Source organism: Pelobates fuscus, chromosome 1 (assembly GCF_036172605.1).
Source record: "Pelobates fuscus isolate aPelFus1 chromosome 1, aPelFus1.pri, whole genome shotgun sequence".
In the NCBI taxonomy this organism is placed as follows: Eukaryota; Metazoa; Chordata; class Amphibia; order Anura; family Pelobatidae; genus Pelobates; species Pelobates fuscus.
Window position 1 is genome coordinate 385,616,410 of NC_086317.1, and position 18,747 is coordinate 385,635,156.

At 36.8% G+C, this 18,747-nt stretch overlaps 1 protein-coding gene across 1 annotated transcript in view; it reads right to left on the minus strand.

Moving 5' to 3' along the window:
- Positions 1-1,516: 1,516 nt before the first annotated feature.
- Positions 1,517-18,747, minus strand: part of C1QL4 (complement C1q like 4) — a 78,718-nt gene continuing 61,487 nt past the window's right edge. The window contains exon 2 of the mRNA XM_063444734.1: positions 1,517-3,480. Within this exon, the coding sequence (XP_063300804.1) occupies positions 3,301-3,480 (180 nt within the window). The 3' untranslated portion in view covers positions 1,517-3,300. The remainder of the gene's footprint in view (positions 3,481-18,747) is intronic.

The window sequence follows — 18,747 nt, forward strand, 5'->3', positions numbered from 1 at the left end:
TTAACCTAGGATTGAACTGGCAAAGATTTAGTCATATAAAGTTCTTTGTCAGTCACCTACATAAGTTGCCCAATCTGACATCAGCCATATTTTTCAAACACGTTCTGCATGCTGTTAAGATGTTCAATAGCAGTGCTGCTCGGAAGTTTGTAAAATTCACATGCTGCTAGAGGAAACCACTTATTCTTAATATTCCTATTGGATCATGGCCATAGTTAAATAAATTGTCTTTACCAATTCTACATACTGCCACTTAGAATTATCTGGGTAGCTTCCAGTAGAATGTGAAGCATGGAGCAGTCATGATAAACATAAATAAGGAGGCAAGTATATGGCCCAGAGTGCTGAATTGAATACATTACTTACTTCTATTTGCTGTGACTGGAGGCTTAATATATAGGGGAATGTCCATTGTCTGGTAATTATTCAATGGCACAACAATGACTTGGTATTAGTTAACTGTGTAGCACCAAATACAAGAAATCAGCCACCATGTTCTTTTTACCCATAATTCATTTGCCAGAAGCAAATACCACCTGTAAGTAATGTATATTTGACTTGCAATTAATAGTACATTCAAAGCTATTTGATTACAGTATAAAACATTAGGCTTATGTAATAATTTGCTATTTCTCACTCAGTCACATATCCCCGTGAATTTATTGTAATAGTCAAAATACAATCTAGTAAGACAGTGATGCTCTGTATGAATTTGCTACACTATATATATATATATATATATATATATATAGCCGAACAGAGAAATCTTAGCATAATATAAACATAGAATCCATAAGTTAGCACCAGTCGGTTGTGGTGTACTGGAACTGACCAAGCAGGATGCCTGTAATAAAAGTGGGCCCACCTTAGAGGGTGTTATGAATAGAGGGAGTGGTGGGAGGGTTGACTCGCCAGACCAGCAACGGTAAGGTGGGAGTGGATTGGCAGCCCTTTTAAAGGGGAACCAAGCTCCTCCCACAACTACAGGCCAAGCCTTCAAATATATATATATATAAATTATCTCTGACAGAGTTATTCAGTAAGATGTGAATTTTGTCAGAAATTCAATGTGATTTCAAAATCAATAAAAAAAATTAGGCCAAAATAGTTGAGTTGGGAAAAATTCTCAAGCCAACTATGTTTTTAGTTTGTCTGTTTTGCCCCTATGTTTGAAATTCAATTTGAATTCACTTTGAACCTCGACAAATCACACTTAAGTGAATAACCGTGTAATTGTCATACCATTAGGTCAGTACGAAAGATTAAGACTCCAGCTCAAAGTTGAATGCTATACATCTAACCCTCGACCAGTTCAGTCTGAGCACATCTTAGGACCACATGTTAAATTAAACACAGCAGTGAAAATTCTGTATATTATTTGTAAAAGTTTGAACATTATTTCCATCAGCCTGGTCACAGGTGGATCCAGGGATACCAGGCAGGCTGACCATGATGGAGTTGTAATCCAGAAGCAGATGCAGACGTCACTGTTGTCCAAAGAAATCTGTGTCCTGGGAATAAGATGTCCACTGTATTGTAAAATAAGTTCTAAAAAAAGCTAACTAACGCAATATCCAAACGTCATGGCGGAACTGCATTTCTGATATGTGATCAAGCTTTGATACATGGACATGATATTGTGGTCTGAAATCACGTGTATTTTATTAGTAGTTGTACAAAACACTCCAATAGCTAACATTGCACAACAAAGAGACATGGGACAGAGGGATGTTGGCATCAACCCAGTAGCATGCACAGAGCTGGGGCATAGTGTCCAGGGCTAGAGTCCTTGGTGTTGGTGGTGAATGTGTCCCATCCCTCTTTCCATTGCAGAGGGAATGGGGCAGAAGCAGGCCAGTGGCATTCACATTTACACCAGCTTTAACACTGTGTGTCAGAGCTGTGAGCAAAGCATATGCTATGATACAGAGCACGTTCCTCTGACACAAGGGTGAAATGGTATAAACTCACTAATTTGAATTCCAGTGGTCTCCTTCATGCCAAATGAGTGCCAGGAACTCAGAGTGGTATATATATTGTGTTTCGGTCTTTAGACGTAATGGCGCTATGACGGTGATTCAATAAACTTTGGATTTTAGAGAATAAAAATAAGACTAACAAAACCAATGCTAAATTGGCATTGCTGTGACAAAAACTGAAATTGAAAATTTTTCCCAATCAGCTCTGTCTGTCTATATTTTTGGATTGTAATTATATTATTCATTATTTGGAGTTTAGAGAGTAATCCTGCGTGTATTGAAACTATAGTCATTATTACAGTGATGAGAAGAGCGTCAATGGTTATTTTTAATATTCTTTTTGGGTAGATTTGCATTTAACTTGCTGCATCCCTTTCAGGTATTGATTGGAGATGTAACATGACACAGTTACTTTGGCGCATATAATGCTATAGTGAGATGCCTGGGAGAACATCAGTCTTATTGTAAGATGAAGGACACGTGAGAACTGATGTTTAAATAAATCTTGGAGGATTGTAACTGAAACCTGGATTGAGATGACTTGTGATGTGGAATCCATACAAATAAGTAGGTTGGATACACAAGCCATGTATATAATAACCCTGATCACAGAAATAAGACACAAAGTCTCATCTTTATCACTGGTAAAGCAGTAACATACTGTCTTGAAGAATCATGCATCTCCTCCTGAGTCCCATATTTCATTAAACCTATGGTATATCAGGTGGTGTCCACATTTTAGTATACTGGTTATATATGTCCATGTCATATGCTGTTAGTTCATTTTGAGACAGAGCATACACACAGACACAACCATACACACACACGCACACAATAAATTATTACACATATGCATACAGATGGACGACTTTGGATTTAAAAACTCCTGCTATAGCCCCCAACTTCCTATCATCTGCCAAAACACAACATTATGGAACAGAGGTTTGTCCATGGTCTTCCGAAGGAAACAGCTGATCACCAGCAAACACGAGCAGCTTCTGCAGATCAGAATAAACCAAGGAGACTCCCAGTCTTTCACCCCAGTCCAGGAAAGTTCCCTATTAGTTCAGACATGGAAGAAGACCAAGCTCTTTTAACCTCTTGTTTGCTAGATGGGTCATCATTGTGCACACATATTAGACATCTCTAGCATAGAAGGGGTTATTGAAAAGATGTCCTGCGGGTTTCCAGTGAGGAGAGGGTAAAATTGAGCAACACAATCTGTCTTGCAGGCAAGGGGTAACTGGAGCAATGCTCTGCAAGTGTCTGGCGGGGAAAGAGTGTATGAAGTATTTATTTGCAGCTCATTCGAATCCCACTCTCAGTCTGGGTAGATGATGAAACCAGAGAAGGTGCTGTATTTGTTGGTGTTGCCACCATGTACTTTGCCTCCATCCAGTTTCACGTATACTTCGTCCCCTACATCCAGATGCAAGATTACACTGTTGCTGGCATAGTCATAGTTCTGGTCTGCATCCTGAGCGATCGCACTGGCCCGAACCTGAAGAGGAGAAAACAAACAAATACTGTCTCAGTCACTCATTCATATCATATTGTATTATATATCATAGAAAACCATATCATCTCAGAACTGTTCGTGACTGGTGGAAGAGTTCATTGCAATTGAATGGGATTCTGAGATTAAGTATAAATAGGCAGCAACATATATCGTTACACTAAGAACCAATCAATCCATCTATAGTTCAATCTTGTCCAATCTGAGTTCTAATATATAAGCAGATTGGATATATGGTTTATTGCAGTAGATGGGAGTATGCAAAGGTGGAACTCAAGATGCATTGGCCTATACCTGCCATGATGCTAACACTACTGGAGCTCCATATGTGGTCTATCTGAGGGATGTGAGTAACTTAAAGGGACACTATAGTCACCAGAACAACTACAGCTTATCATATTGCATTGTAATTGGCTTAGAACACCACTTCTGATGATGTCAGCCAAGCAGGAAGATCAGAGGCAGAGCCAGCAGCAGACTGGTGTAAAAGTAAGATTTTGCTATATTTAGGGGTGCAAGGGAGCAGAGGGGTTGGATTGTGTTTGTGTTTGTGTTTTTAACACTATACATGCTTGTGTTCCTGACTCTATAGTATTCCTTTAATGATTGTGGTTTCAGTAGATAATATTCTGGAGTAGCTACACAAGTAGTGGAGGTGTTATGGCTGTACTTGATTATACTACAAAGTCAGCCTAAGTAGGACACAAAAATGCTTGAAAACAATATTTGTTTCAGTATTGAACCAGAGGTCACACAGATCAAAGTTGTGGATTCTAAGTATTGTAATATTCTAATTTTGGAACAAATTGGCCTACACATATGCAAAGGGACACTTTAAGCATCACACAACTTTAGCTTAGAGAAGCTGTTTCGGTGTATAGATCATGCCCCTGCATCATCACCACATAAGTATCTACCATTAGGAGTTAAATGATGTTTGTTTATGCAGCCCTAGACACATCTTCCCTGGTTGTGACTTATACAGCCTCCATAAAAAAAATAATTTTTATTTAAAAAAATAATATTTTTCAATCAGATCTTACAGCTTAGTGTGTTTACTTTAGAAGATATTACCTTAGCTCTGTTAATTGAACTTCAATGACACACATGAGGTTTCTGTTGGCTCTACCAGGCAATAAACTGACCAGGAGGTAATACATTCTAAATGAAACATACTGTGCAATAAGGGAAGCTAAAAATGTTTTTTTAAGGAATTGTGTGGGGAGGCAATGTGACTCACAGCAAGGGGAAGTGTGGCTAAGACTACGTAAACAAAGTGATTTAACTCTTCAATTGCAGAGAATTGAGCAGTGAGACTGCTGGGACATGATCTGTTGAACAAAACCACTTCATTAAGCTAAAAATGTTTCTGTGCTGAGAGTGTCCTTTTGACATTGCACCACACGTTCCTGTGATTTTTCATTGTCACAATCTTATTTGTGCGGCTGTATACTGTGCATTAGCACACCATCGACATAGTAGGGAACTGGACTCTTGCTTAGTGTCCTGTTGTAAAGGCTAAATCTTGATGGATATTTTTTACAGTGAGGGGTGACTAAGTTCTGACTGTTGAAGAGTGGGGCATTTATTCTAGTTTAAAATAAAGAGGGCAGTTTCAAAGTACCACACATTAGGCATGACTATGTCTCTAATATTTTGCTTGATTTGTTCTATTTTAATAAATGTGTAGCATTTTCTATGTTTTAACAAGTTCATTTTATGTGTAGTATTTGCTTTATTTTAGTAACTGGAAGTCTTTTTATTATTAATCTGCCTATGTTTTCTTTCAGGATAGATTGGTTAAATCTATCCTGTATTGTTCAGAAGATAGAGCTATAAAAAAAATGCTGTGACCATTCATGTGAAATGCCACACACAGGATCTCTATTATTTGAGGACAAGGGTGCAGGTTAAGAACAAGCTTGACACTGCCTTGATCATTTTAGACTGGGTTAAGAAAAGGCAGAGAAGGTGCAGGTTTGAATCTGCAAAGGTGACACATTCATTTGCTCAACCATTTGATTGGCAGACATGGGGCAAAAACAAAGCTATCCGTAAAAATGTATGCTTGCTTACTCAGTAAGATATTTAACTGTTTTTCTGTGGATCCCTCTCATTTGTTAAAAAGGTAGAAATGAAGCATAGCATCGTTATGTATTAACCCCTTCAGGACGGAGTCAATAGTGCACGTTCTGATCAAAACAAAACGTAAACAAAAACTAGAATTTGCGCTATATGTCTGTTCACCCGTAGTTCCCCTCTTTCAAATTATATGCACCCACACTTATTATATATCATTTTGTTCAGGAGAAACAGGGCTTTAATTTATCATTAACTATTCATATATGGAACATAATTTATTATGAATACAATTTAAAAAAAATGTGAGAAAATAAGATTTTTTTTTAAATTTGCATTTTCGTCTGACATTTTAACTGTAAATGTCATAATACTGTTAGGTTTTACTGCAAAAAAATGCACATATTTGTAATCAGCGATGTGTCACGAGTACTCCCCATTAACAGATTTTATGTTGTTTTGGAAAGTTACAGGGTCAAATATAGAACATTCCATTTTCAAATTGAAATTTTCCAGATTAGTAATGTTACCTTTGAGACGGTGTGGTAGCCCAGGAATGAGAATTACCCCCATAATGGCATAGCATTTGAAAAAGTAGACAAGCCAAGGTATTGAAAGTGGGGTATGTTTAGTATTTTTTAGTAGCCACTTAGTCACAAACACTGGCCAAAGTATATATATATATATATATATATATATATATATATATATATATATATATATATATATATAAATAAATAACAAAATACAGTCAGAATGAAATTACATATGCATATATAATTTATATTAAATTTTGTTTCAATATTTTATTTATTTATTTTATTATTTTATTTATTTATTATTTTAATTATACGTATTTATATATAATATATATATGTACATCTATTATATATATATATATATATATATAATATATATACGTATCATCATTCTAAGTGTATTTTAATATTAATATATATACTTATATTAATATTAAAATACACTTTGTATGACGTTACATATATATAATATGTATATATATTATGTATATAATATATATACATATTATATATATATATATATATATATATATATAAATATATTTAATTTAATTTTACACATGTCTAATTTTTTTTTTTTTTACTTTCCTACCAGCAGGGGGACTGTCTGATATTTCAGACAGTCCCCCTGCTGGCAGATCCATAGCCAGCTATAGGGGGCCATGTGATCGCTCTTTGAGCCTCATTTGCCGGAGGGGGGCTGCCTGGGCTCTCAGGCAGCCCCCCAGAAGAGGATCGCAGCGGAGGTGAGTACACCTTTCCTCCTGGGGGCTTAAGCCGTTACGACGTACCATGCCGCCGCAACGGCTTTAAAGCCCTTTTAATGCGGGACGGCATGGTACGTCGTAACGGCGTTAAGGAGTTAATCTCCCAAAGGAACATGATGTATATAAATATATATCTAAGCTTTGCATTAAAATCACTACTCTTGTACACTTTCTATTTTAGAGAAACTCACCTATAATTTAAGTATTGCTGGTACTCAACAGATCTTCAACATTTTATCCTAAAATCCAATAAACATAGTTATGGTCACTGTTGTAGCGAATGGAGAACTCAAATATACTTTTATTCCCTTTTGTTCAGCTTTTGACCCTCTCGCTACGTGGCCCCTTGTTTGCACCTTCATAATCATGACCAACCCTGGCTGTTTATTCGTTCAAGTGCTTTCCCCGTGGGGCCGCCGTTCGTATAACTGAATGCACATTTTAAAACAATTGGCGGCTATTTTGTCTACCAAACGAGGGCAGCTGCCCATGCAACTTCTAGAACAGTTAGGAGAACGCCGTTCGGGAGGCATAAACTACCGAACAGGGGGAGCATTCGTAAACTAACAGACAGGAAATGGATTCACCAGTGTTCATGTGAGAACCCCCGAAAGATGAGCGGTCGTTGCCTTGTTTTCTCTGGAACTGTTTTGGGGCATTACCTTGTAGCCGACTGGTCAAAACATCATTTGAATGGCGTTCCCGAACCACCGAAGGGATCTGAGTGATATTTTGGCAAAGTGTGCCCTCAGATCCAAGCTATTCGGTGATATGACTTTTGTGTTGTTCTGAAGTTATTAAAATTAACTTTTGGATGTTTTAAAATATTATAGATTTTTCTGTACCTGAGAGATAATTAAGTTATATTTTTTTCTGACGCAATTATATCTCAGGCACAGAGGATCTTGGGAAGAAAAGCCCTGTAATTGTGACTAAGAAACCCTATGCAAGGGACAATGTATAAAAGCCGTGCCTGGCAGGAATAAAACCAGATGTACTCCCAGAATTGTGTGTTGTCCAGTTGCTGGGGAGTAGGTGGGATATCTACTTGGTGTTTTCTTGTTCCTGATTTTACTCTTGGGTGATCCAGAGGAGAGAAAGTCCCTGCTAGGACTAGGGTTCCGCTACAACTGTGGATTCCTTACTTGAAATATCTACTCTGGATGGTTCTGTTCCTTTGGATAACTTCACTCTCGCATTCTTTTTTCCCAACGATTTCCAACAATATAGACTCTGACAAGCATCTAGATCATACACTGCTGTTATTTTATAGGCGATCTGCTTTTCTAAGCAAGACAATAAACTAATACATAGGATCTGATCTGCAGCAAGACTGGCCATAGCCAGATACGTGAAGGGACCAATATCTAACTCAATTATATATTTAAAATATGGTGCATAAATAGCATAGAAAGCATCACTGTTCACACTCCTATTGAAACCATTTTCTATTTCTACACTCTTTCTTCTTCAATTCCATTTGTATTTTTTCCTCCATCAAGGTTAGTCCATTTAACAATGAATTTAAAATTCTAGAGCCTAAAATTAAAGGGACTTTCTAGTCATCATAATCAGATTCCCGGGCACCTGCAGCCTGGCCCCTTCTGGTAGAATGGCTAAAGTAGAGGGGCAGTTGTGATAGGCTGAGAGCAACCAGCGTATGGTCTCAGTCAATTGCTGTCAACAATTGCTGCTCAAACTAATACAAAAACATCAGTCCAACTTGCAGAGAAAGACTGAACTGTGGGTGGCTGGAGAACCCCCGAGCAGAACTCAAAGCACTGTAACCACTTCAATGTGATGAAGTGGTTGTGGAGCTCAGAGTCTTCCTTTAAATCGAATTTAAAATATTCTCAGATCAACATTTATGTCATACAAATGCAGTTCAAAGTATATGACATAATACTGTGGGGTAATGTGTAAAGTACAATTCTGAGTCAAAGATATGAAAGTGGAGCAGTCACCATGGACCAACACTCTTGCCGATTGTTCCACTTTCAGAACTCTGTCCCATAAACAGTCATACGTAAGTCCTTAGTATTGCAATGTTTATAGATATTTGTGTATATGACTGAAAATTCCAATAAGCATGAATTTTAAATATCACAGCTAATCTATAGGATAAATCATTGATAAAAGTCCTTGGTTAAAGGGGGCATAAAACCAGCCAAAATATGCACAAGTTTCATCCGATCTAGCTTTATAACCACAACATGGTCTAATTGCACATTTTTCAGCAATTCCTCTCCCAGACCAAAGTAAATCTCACACCTACATACCAAGCAATGATTTCACTACAACATTGAAGAGAAGTAGTTCTCCGAACTGCAAATTTCAGAGCTGAGGATGTGCAAACCCACAGCACGTAGTTTTTCTTAAACAATGAACCTGGGTATTTGCTTATTTTGAATGAGGTATATTAAAATATGAGCATTCAGATGTCCAGTGTTTAATAAAAAGCGACTCCAAGAGTTTATTATTAATAATTCATAAGAATTCATACATTCAATAAATATGAAGTTAATTAGCATGAAATTGTTTAAAAGCATACTAAGAAAAATATACCAGGTAAAATAAACGAATCGCTAAATAATAAAACGGACAAACTGACAAAGACCTCAATTGGTGAGCCGGTAAAATCAGTTACAATTTAAACCAAATGATAAATACGAAGGACTGAATTTACAATGAGTTATAGCTCCAGTAAAACTGACCATTAACCCTTTCATAGCAAAGACAAAAAGGGAATTGGGGGACACCCGAAACATGCATTTCTCAGAAATGGTGCTGCCGTAGAGACCGAAATTTATACATAGTACAGATTAAGGAACAGCGCACATGTAAGAATACAGTTTTACATTTTTATAAGGCCATTTAAAATGTATCTATCTCAGTATCTTAATCTGTATTATTAACCATTTCATGGCATAAATAAACAAAGACCATGCTGAATGTGAATTAACTAAGAAAATAACATTAAATATTCACTTTATTATTTCATTATTGTGCTTGTTCCTTATTTAATATCACAGAATAAGACCTATTTTGTCTTGATAATCCTGACAGGAAAATATGATGGGATCGTCATTATTGCATTTTTTCCAGTTTTTTTTTTTTTATTATGCAATTTTCCCCACAATTTCATTATGCTTCCAGATTTCAGTTTTATTTATTAGACTGAAGTATATTTGCAGCACTGCTTTTATTTTTTATAATATCCTATATTTTAGCAGTATTCCCACTCAGCTTATAGCTTAATGAATGTTTAAAAATAAAAAACCTATTGTTTAAATACATATATTTCCAATTATAGTTTTGGGAATTATATCTTATCGGTTACCAGTGCTAGTACAAGCAAAATAGATAGAATTAATGTGGAAAAAAAAAAAAAAAAAGGATTAAACGAGGCGTATTTATTGAATAATATTTCTGACAGCTTTTGTAAACACCAGTGAAAATCAATTTATTTTTTTTCGTTGAAGACTCTAGGGGCCGCTCTGTTTCTTCTCTCTTTTTATGTATTTATTGATTTTATTATCGTATAACAAACACAAAGTTAGAGAAAGCATTTTGTGGGCCAGCAAGGAAACAATGTACCGTGGAGCCAGAATAATTGTAAGCATTTATAGAGGAAAGTGCAGAAGAAACGCCGTCAATAAATAGCATTATCCTAAAAATATCCTAAAAATGGCATTATAATTAAGAGGTGCATCGAGAAAGGACAATATTCCACCAAGATAGCTGTACAAGCATGCAGTTAGCATGATAAGCAATGCACGTCACAAAAGCTAAAATAGCATTCATATATTATCCAATCCAAAATGCTGTGGAAGTTCCTTGAAAAATGATGGTTTATTCTGCACAAAATACGATATATACATACTTTACATGAATTCTGAAGACATTGGTTCAGTTAAATATCATAAAAAACGAACATTAACAAAACACAAAACATAAAAATATCCACACACCATAAAATGAATGATACATAATAAAGATGGGGGAATAGAAAAATAAAAAGGTTAAAGGAAAACTGGACGCATTTCGTGTTTACTACAGATGCTCCCTTAGCAGCATAATACAGGTAGCATGTTGTCCTTTCTCGATATGCATTCATGTTGAGAATATACATTGATATGGTTCTTTCACTATGGACGAATGTGAAGTGAATGTGCATTCTCTTCATGCACTTCCATTAAGAATGAATAACATTATACTAGGACAAATGTTCATTCTACTCATAGACTGCAATGCATATGGTCATCATTCTATGGGGACTAATGTACACAGAAACAAAAGTTAAATAAGAGTAAACAGACAGAAGGCAACACACAATAAATAGGCGACCGTAGGAAGTGAGAAAATCTATATATAGGGCTGCCTGTCAGCACCAGCATTCAGAGGATGTAACTGAGCACACAGGGGTTCACTAAAATTTAAGATAAAATAAATTGTTCAGAATCAGCTTTTTTGCCCTAAATTTTGAAACTCAGTCTTTCCCATGAGAGATCCGACTGCACCACCTCAGCGCCAACAGACTCAAATCCAAAGTTCACACTTATTACTAGAGCTATGTGGAGCTATCCATTGTACTGAAAGAGAATATTTAGTACACACTCCCAAACTCATAACACACGCTCTAAAATACCTATTTCTCATATCTCCATCTCTTGATTCCTGAGCAACTACAACCTCAATAGCTGAATTATCTTCCTCCTTTTCATGGGACTGGAGTTTCCTATCATGCATTTCCACTTATTCTGTCATTACATTTAACCTAGAGGTTACCTGGGCCAGCTATGTAGACAATGTATTCACAAAGACAAACACAAATTGTTTTGAGAAAGTTTAAAAGCATTAATGAGATGAAACATCTCTTAAATGGCTACAAAAGGAATGGAAGCAAAGTTCCTGTCACTGGAGTAAGCATTGACATATTTACACTCCCAACCTGTCTATTATTCTTCCAAAACATTGAAAGACCATTACTACTTTAACAAAAAAAAAAAACAATAACAACAAAAAAAAAACAGAATTTTGTAAGAAAAGCTGTTGCGTTGCTCAAACAAACCACTTGTTCATCTGGAAAACCATAAAGACACCCCCAAACCTATAACACACACTTAACAATATAAGCGTCTCAGATCGGCATGTTCCTTTTGTGGCCATCTTATCACAGTTATTATTATTATGAAATTGATGTGGTTGCACCAGCTGTAATACCATCAATGGTGTGTCTAATCCTCCATGAGCATGACAGTGGGTGAAGATTTAATATAGGAGCAGATATGGATCTGTGCTTCCAGCTTCCCACCATTCCCCATCCCTTGAGCTTTGGGATGGGGGAACATAGTGAAACATAGGTGGGAGCTTCTAAACAGCCCTCTTGTGACCCTCGCAAGTAGGTGGCAGCAGGACCAGATTAACATAGTGACTGATGGCCCATTGATTTAAATATATATATATCATTTTATTTTTCTCTTTTTTCTTTTTCACTCTTCACATACTCTTGCTTTATGCAGAGGGAATTAAATATGGAAACCTATGGAAACCTATGGAGGGACGTGTGGACTGGCTAACAATGACATTAGTTAAGGTAAAGTTGATTTTGCACACTTTGCAAATGCTCTTGCTGCTTGGGTCTCTCTAACACTGTGAAATGTCCACTTTCTTCTACACTCACTTACATCCATCTTTTCTCTGTCCCTGACTGTATACCAGTTGCACCTGCCTGCTAGTAAGAATGTAAGGAGAGGAGTGGACAAGTGAGTGCTAGGGGACAGACCCCAAAAAGTTTAGAGTGAGGTAATCATTAGACACATTTGTAGAAACCTCAGGGTGTTGTACACCCCTAACGCGTCAGTCTGCATGATTTACATCTATACTGACATGCATTCACATCAGGCTGACCTTCCAATTCTTTGGACAGACCCGCACCCTTTCTGGGCATGTCAGCCTCATTGGGCAATGTTGGTTACGTGATTCACATAAGTTGGACACCATTTACCCCCTCCCATAACCCCTACTACAGCCATTTTAAACCTCTACAGCCCTTATACTTTACTACATCTCTCATTTCCCACTACAGTCCCTAACCTACCTCTACAGCCCTAACTTAACTCTACAAACACCTAACCCCTCACTAGAGCGCATAACCCTTCACTTCAGGCCTCAATATCCCCCTACTAGCTATAACATTTTGCGTACTGATTGATAGAATTCTAAGAGCCCTGTATTCTTAACAGCATCTGTAAGTTGTAACATCATCAGATAATATCTTGCACAGAGCTGATTGATTTTTCAATACTTTGTTTGTTTTTTGTTTTTTTTTTACCACACGTGGCTTCAAAATCACACATAGCTTTAACATTGTTGGAATTATTTCAGAATCCCAGTTTAATCTTCCAGTTATTCGCTCAATACTTTGTGCTGTAGTAAGTAGCAAAACATTCTGTAAAAGAATGCAAAGGAAGCCAAGTCTGACACCTTCTAACACACAGAAATCCCATCACAGTTAGCGATGCGGCAGCAGAACGTGAAGCAGCAGAGGTGTAAAAATATTGATTTATCTATACACCTGTACAATCTGCACATCTGTTTAGGTGCACATCATATCGATGATATTATTAATAATTGAAACATGTGACTGTCCCAGTATACACAACACGATATATTCTGTAATAACAGTTAAATAATTGACAAAATAAAATAAAGTGATTTTTATTCTTTATTTAACTTTATTTAATCATTTGATCTAGACCACTGATGAATATTTAAATTAATAATGTAGCCCCATGAAGCAAAAGCGCAGCTTAGTGGAAATGGGCCTTGTCAGGGCTAGGAGGAGGGCATAGCAGGAAGCAAGCAGGGATTGGTGGTTTTGAGGGCTAGGGGTTGGGCTATATAATTAGGCAGCCATCTTAGAAAAAAACCACTTTTAACTTGCCTGCCTGGCTGAGTTTGTCCCTCCCTCCCTCCCTGGGTTTTTGTATGGTTGGGTTGTCCCGTTCTGTCAAAGCGGCAGGATAGGGAGCTGAAGGATAGGAAATAGACATCCCATTAAGATGGTTATGGAAATGGTGAATATGGTTCTTGGTAAGTTTGGTAGGTTCCGAGCCCTGTCGGCGGCTCAGAACCTGGTGGGTAGGGGTGTCTGGGTATACCCCTACCATGGGTAATTCAAATATTTGCACTTTAAGTTATGTTCATGTTGGAATACTGTTATATGTTATTTATATGATCTGGGTCATTGCCTTTTATATCTAACTGAAGGATACAGATTTGATGGCGGGGTGTGGGGAAATGACCTTTTTTCTATGGTAATTTATTACTATCTAATAAAAGCTGTGGGCAGTTATGACCCATATAGCCTATTGTACGCGTTTTAATGGGTTAGGAATGTGGGGGTTTTGTCCTGATTCCGCCTGCCCATATGGCGACTATGCACCTGTCATGTCACCACTTTAGCTATAACCATTAATTATATTTTCTCTCCAACCCTTATATCCACATAGATACATATTATGCTTACACTTTTACTAAAGAGCAAGTCGTTTGTAATGGCCTGCAGTCGTCCCCCCCCCCCCCCACCTCCGTCTTAGCTGCGTTGCCAGCATGTCATGTACAAATGAGTAATGTATTGTAGCCATGCTATGAATGTGTTATTCTTAATTCACAATTCATGTAGCATGGCCAAATTATGGCATCCACATTACAATGTACTGAGGGCCAGTATTCCTATAAAAATGAACATAATAATAATAGGATGGCCTGGATTAGACATTTTTATCTCTGAAAAGGTTAAATGTTGATCCAAATAATTATGTAAATAGCAGTACTTTTAGGCTGCAGCAGCTATCAGAATGAATGTTTTAATTATTGCTAGTTTAGAAAAGTAGATATTAACTAGTTACTTTACATCGATGTGTAGGAAAAATATTTCTTAATTAGCAAACTCCAAAAAGCAGTGTTTCTTTATATTTTTTTTTTAAATTATGTGTTTAGCATTACAAGGTTTGTACCCCAGTATATACTATTCCGAAAATTGTTACTTCCACCCAAAAAATAAATGTTGCTGACTGACAGCCCAATTTCAGACTTTGAGAAATTTTCATACAATGTTCTGAGAAGCAGTATCACAGATAATGCTTACTATTTGGATTTAAATTACACACATAAAGTACACACAGTTTATATATATTTTCTTAATTTCATGACTTTTTCTCTTGGAGTATTTTTAGGGGTTCGTGTTCATAATGTCCATGTGTTTTGCATGAAAACTGCATGGATTTTGCTCACAGCGGAAAAGTAACACACACAGCAGATTAACCAGTGCAAGTGTAATGTAAGTGTAGGCAGAGAGCTCATTCTCAATGTCATGCAAGATGATGGTGATTAAGCATTCAGGCTCTCTAGCAGTTATGCATTGATGGGCAACATCATGAAAACGCAAATCTTTTGTTAGTTTATTTGTTTGTTTCTCGGCGCATCCGAGGGGATGTGATAGCTTTATACAAATATATCTGGGGCCAATGCAAACCATTGTCTGGAAATATATTCATAAACAGAACTATACATAGGACACGTATTCACGCATTTAGACTTGAAGGAAAAAAAGTAGATTTAGTCTAAAGCAAAGGTTATTTGTTTGTATTATGAACAATAAGGATGTGGAATTCTTACCTGAAGAAGTGGTTTTATCAGAGTCTGTACAGATGTTTAAACAACAATTGGGTAATTGCTTACTAAAACATAATATCTAGGGATATCATTTTCATTTAGTGGGGTAATAACGTTTTGATCCAAGGAGATATCGAACTGGGATTGTGGTGTCAAGAAGGTATTTTTTTCCTAGTTTGTTGCAAAATTGAAAGCGCTTTAAACTGGTTTTTTTTTTTGCCTTCTTTTGGATCAACAGCAAAAACGAATGTGAGGAAGGCTGAACTTGATGGTTGCCAGTTTCTTTTCAACTATGTAACTATGTAACTTTGTGCTACTGTGAACATTTTGTAGAAGGCTAACATGCAGGTCCTATTTACTTTGGGTTGTAAAAAGTAAGCTATTTCCATGTTTTTTTGGTTTTTTTTGGTGTTAATTCTTTATTTTTGCGGGTGAGAAAGATTACAGAAAGTAAATGGCATACGTGCAATATAACGTAAGGCACAAGCTGTGATGTTGTCAATAATCGACACACTTTTATTTATTTAAATTACACACAGCATACAATTCGGTAAAGCGGGGCTGGTCCACATTGCTATGTGTGGAAGCCTAAACCGGGACAGCCGTCTGAGGCAATCAGAATAGAACAGTTGGTAATAATTGTTTGCATGCTTTTTAAATTGCGTGTGGTCGTTTCGCACTTTAATCCTGAGTTATTTGAATGATCTATCCATGCTGTTGGCTTAGTTACTTCTCAAAATTATTGTGAATGTCAGCCGTCATTTTCATAAGTTGTCAGAGATTCACTTCTGCATGAAAAGAATGGAAGCCTCAAGTCGCAATAGCCTAGCAGCAGTAAAACAACTTGCTTTTTGCAGTAAAATAAAGGAAGCATTCAATGAAGCTGAGCTGGAGGTGCAGGTACATGGAGTCGGTCCGCCATTTTGACAGACATTTTTTAAGATATGTTGGATGACTGGGGCTGATGGATGCTGAAGGTTGTTTGGTATTATTGGGTGTTCACGGTTGCCTAGGATTAATGGGTGTGGATGGATGTCTAGGGCTAATGGATGCTGGTAGATTGCTGGTGCTAATGTTTTGGATGGATAGGATAATGGACTGTGGCTGGATAGCTGGGGTTAATGGGTGTTGTAGGTTGACTGGGATTATTGCTAGATTAAGAGGATGGTAAAGATGGTAAGAGAAATGTACTCAAGAAAAATCCTGGTAACATTTCTCAAGGATTTTGCAAGGTGAGGAACGAACTTAAATCTTTTTTTTCATGCAAAAACACATAGCTAACTTAAAAAAAAAAAAATAAAAAAAAAATAAAGATTTGAAACATGTTCTTGATTGGGTTGTGAATGTCCATAGCATTAGCTACTATACTAAAAAATGAGAAATGTCAAAGCAATAGCCTGGTTAGAAAACTGAATCTAAAAGTCAACAATCCTAGCTAAAAAAAAATGTGAAACAATTAACAGTCTCTTTGATCAAAGGTCGATATTCTCAAAGCCAAGTTGGAAACAAGTCCTGGTTTGTACTTATTGATTTAATAACCCCAAAACATTCCAAGGTGTTGATAATATCTGTGGTGGCGCACTATGACACCAGCGAAAAAATTCTGGATCCAGCAGGCAATACGTATAATACTAAGAAGGTTTTCTAGATGTGACATTTGTGTTATTGCAGTAAAAATGCCATTCAGGCAACAAAGGGATACAATTATTCGAAAAGCACCACAATATTTTGTAGCTTTAAAAAAAATATTTTTTTCTTCAATTAAACTGGAATAAAGATAGCAAAACAAAGTTTAAAAGCGAAGAATAATTTTATTTACAGACAATTGTTGTAGTAGAAATGTCCTAATGTATGGAATCTAGAGTTTCTCTAGTGAGATTAAGTGAAATAAAGAAATAAGGAATGAATAAGATTTGCCTAGAGAATAAATGTTCTTCAGTCACATGGATATGGACAGGAAAATGTATTATCAGTATTTAGAATGTCCATGTTTAATAAAGAGTGTTCATAATGGCAAAAAAAATAGTCCACACCAGTGGTTCCCAAACTTTTTAGGTTCAAGGCGCCTTTAATATTTCAGAATTTTTTCTCTCCCCTCACGCTGCGGCTGCCTCTTCCCATGCTGCCTCCCTGTAGGATGCTGGGAGGAAGTGACAGGCTGTCATTTCCTTCCAGCCGGCCGACATTACAGGGGTCCGGTCGCGGTCTTAAACGACCGCGGCACCTGACCGGACCCCTGTTCAGCAGTAATGTTTCCCCGTTGCTATTATTATATGATCATAGCAGCATCTCTGCGTGCACATCAGTTTGAACACAGTTTGGGAACCGTTGGTCTACAACATAAACCATAATTCTACCCAATGTCAGGATAATTTTAATGACATGAATTTGAATGTTACCCCAGCTGCCTTTAAAATAAAAACTGTGCCTTTTTTTTTTCTTTTTAGAAACAACACTGATTCTACACCTGCTAGTACCTTTAAGAAGACATAGAATCAATTGCTAAATGTATTTGACATAAAAGTACCAGATACTGTGGGCATCCAATGCTGCTCTGTGAGAAGCATTTGATTGGTGGATCACGGAAATTGCCAGACATGCACCATGTGTCCTCATTTCCTATTTGTGAGAAGAATCTGAGTTGACAACTGTATCAGTCTTGAAGACTATGATCCAGAAACGATTCTTTGTTGGTACTAAATTACAGGTGAATTTGAGGGCCATTTTAAGGATTTATAAAAAACAAAAAACAAAAAAAAAAACAAAGTGGGAAATCGTCTAACATAAAGCTTGGGAAAAAACATTATGTTTTTATTTATTTTTTTATTCGTTCATTGTTTTTTTTATAAACTGTTAATTTTTAACTGAGGAGCCTAAAGAGTCTTTAGGACCCTTTTTTGCCCACTAGATGTAACAAACTACACCTCTAATTTTACCATTTTGGCTACTTTGAGTTTTATACCTTTAATAATTGAAGTATAGTTGATGAATTCTCCACATAGTATGATCATATGGGCTTACCAAAGCATCTCATGAGACATATTGATGTTTGATTCCAGTAACGTAATTGCGTAGTGTGCTGGTAAAGTATAGTTGACTAGGGGCTCTGCAACCTATGTTGTTCAGTCAAGTGCCACAACAAGGGTCTTGAATGTGGAAATGCAGGAAAATGGGGTCATGGTCAGTCT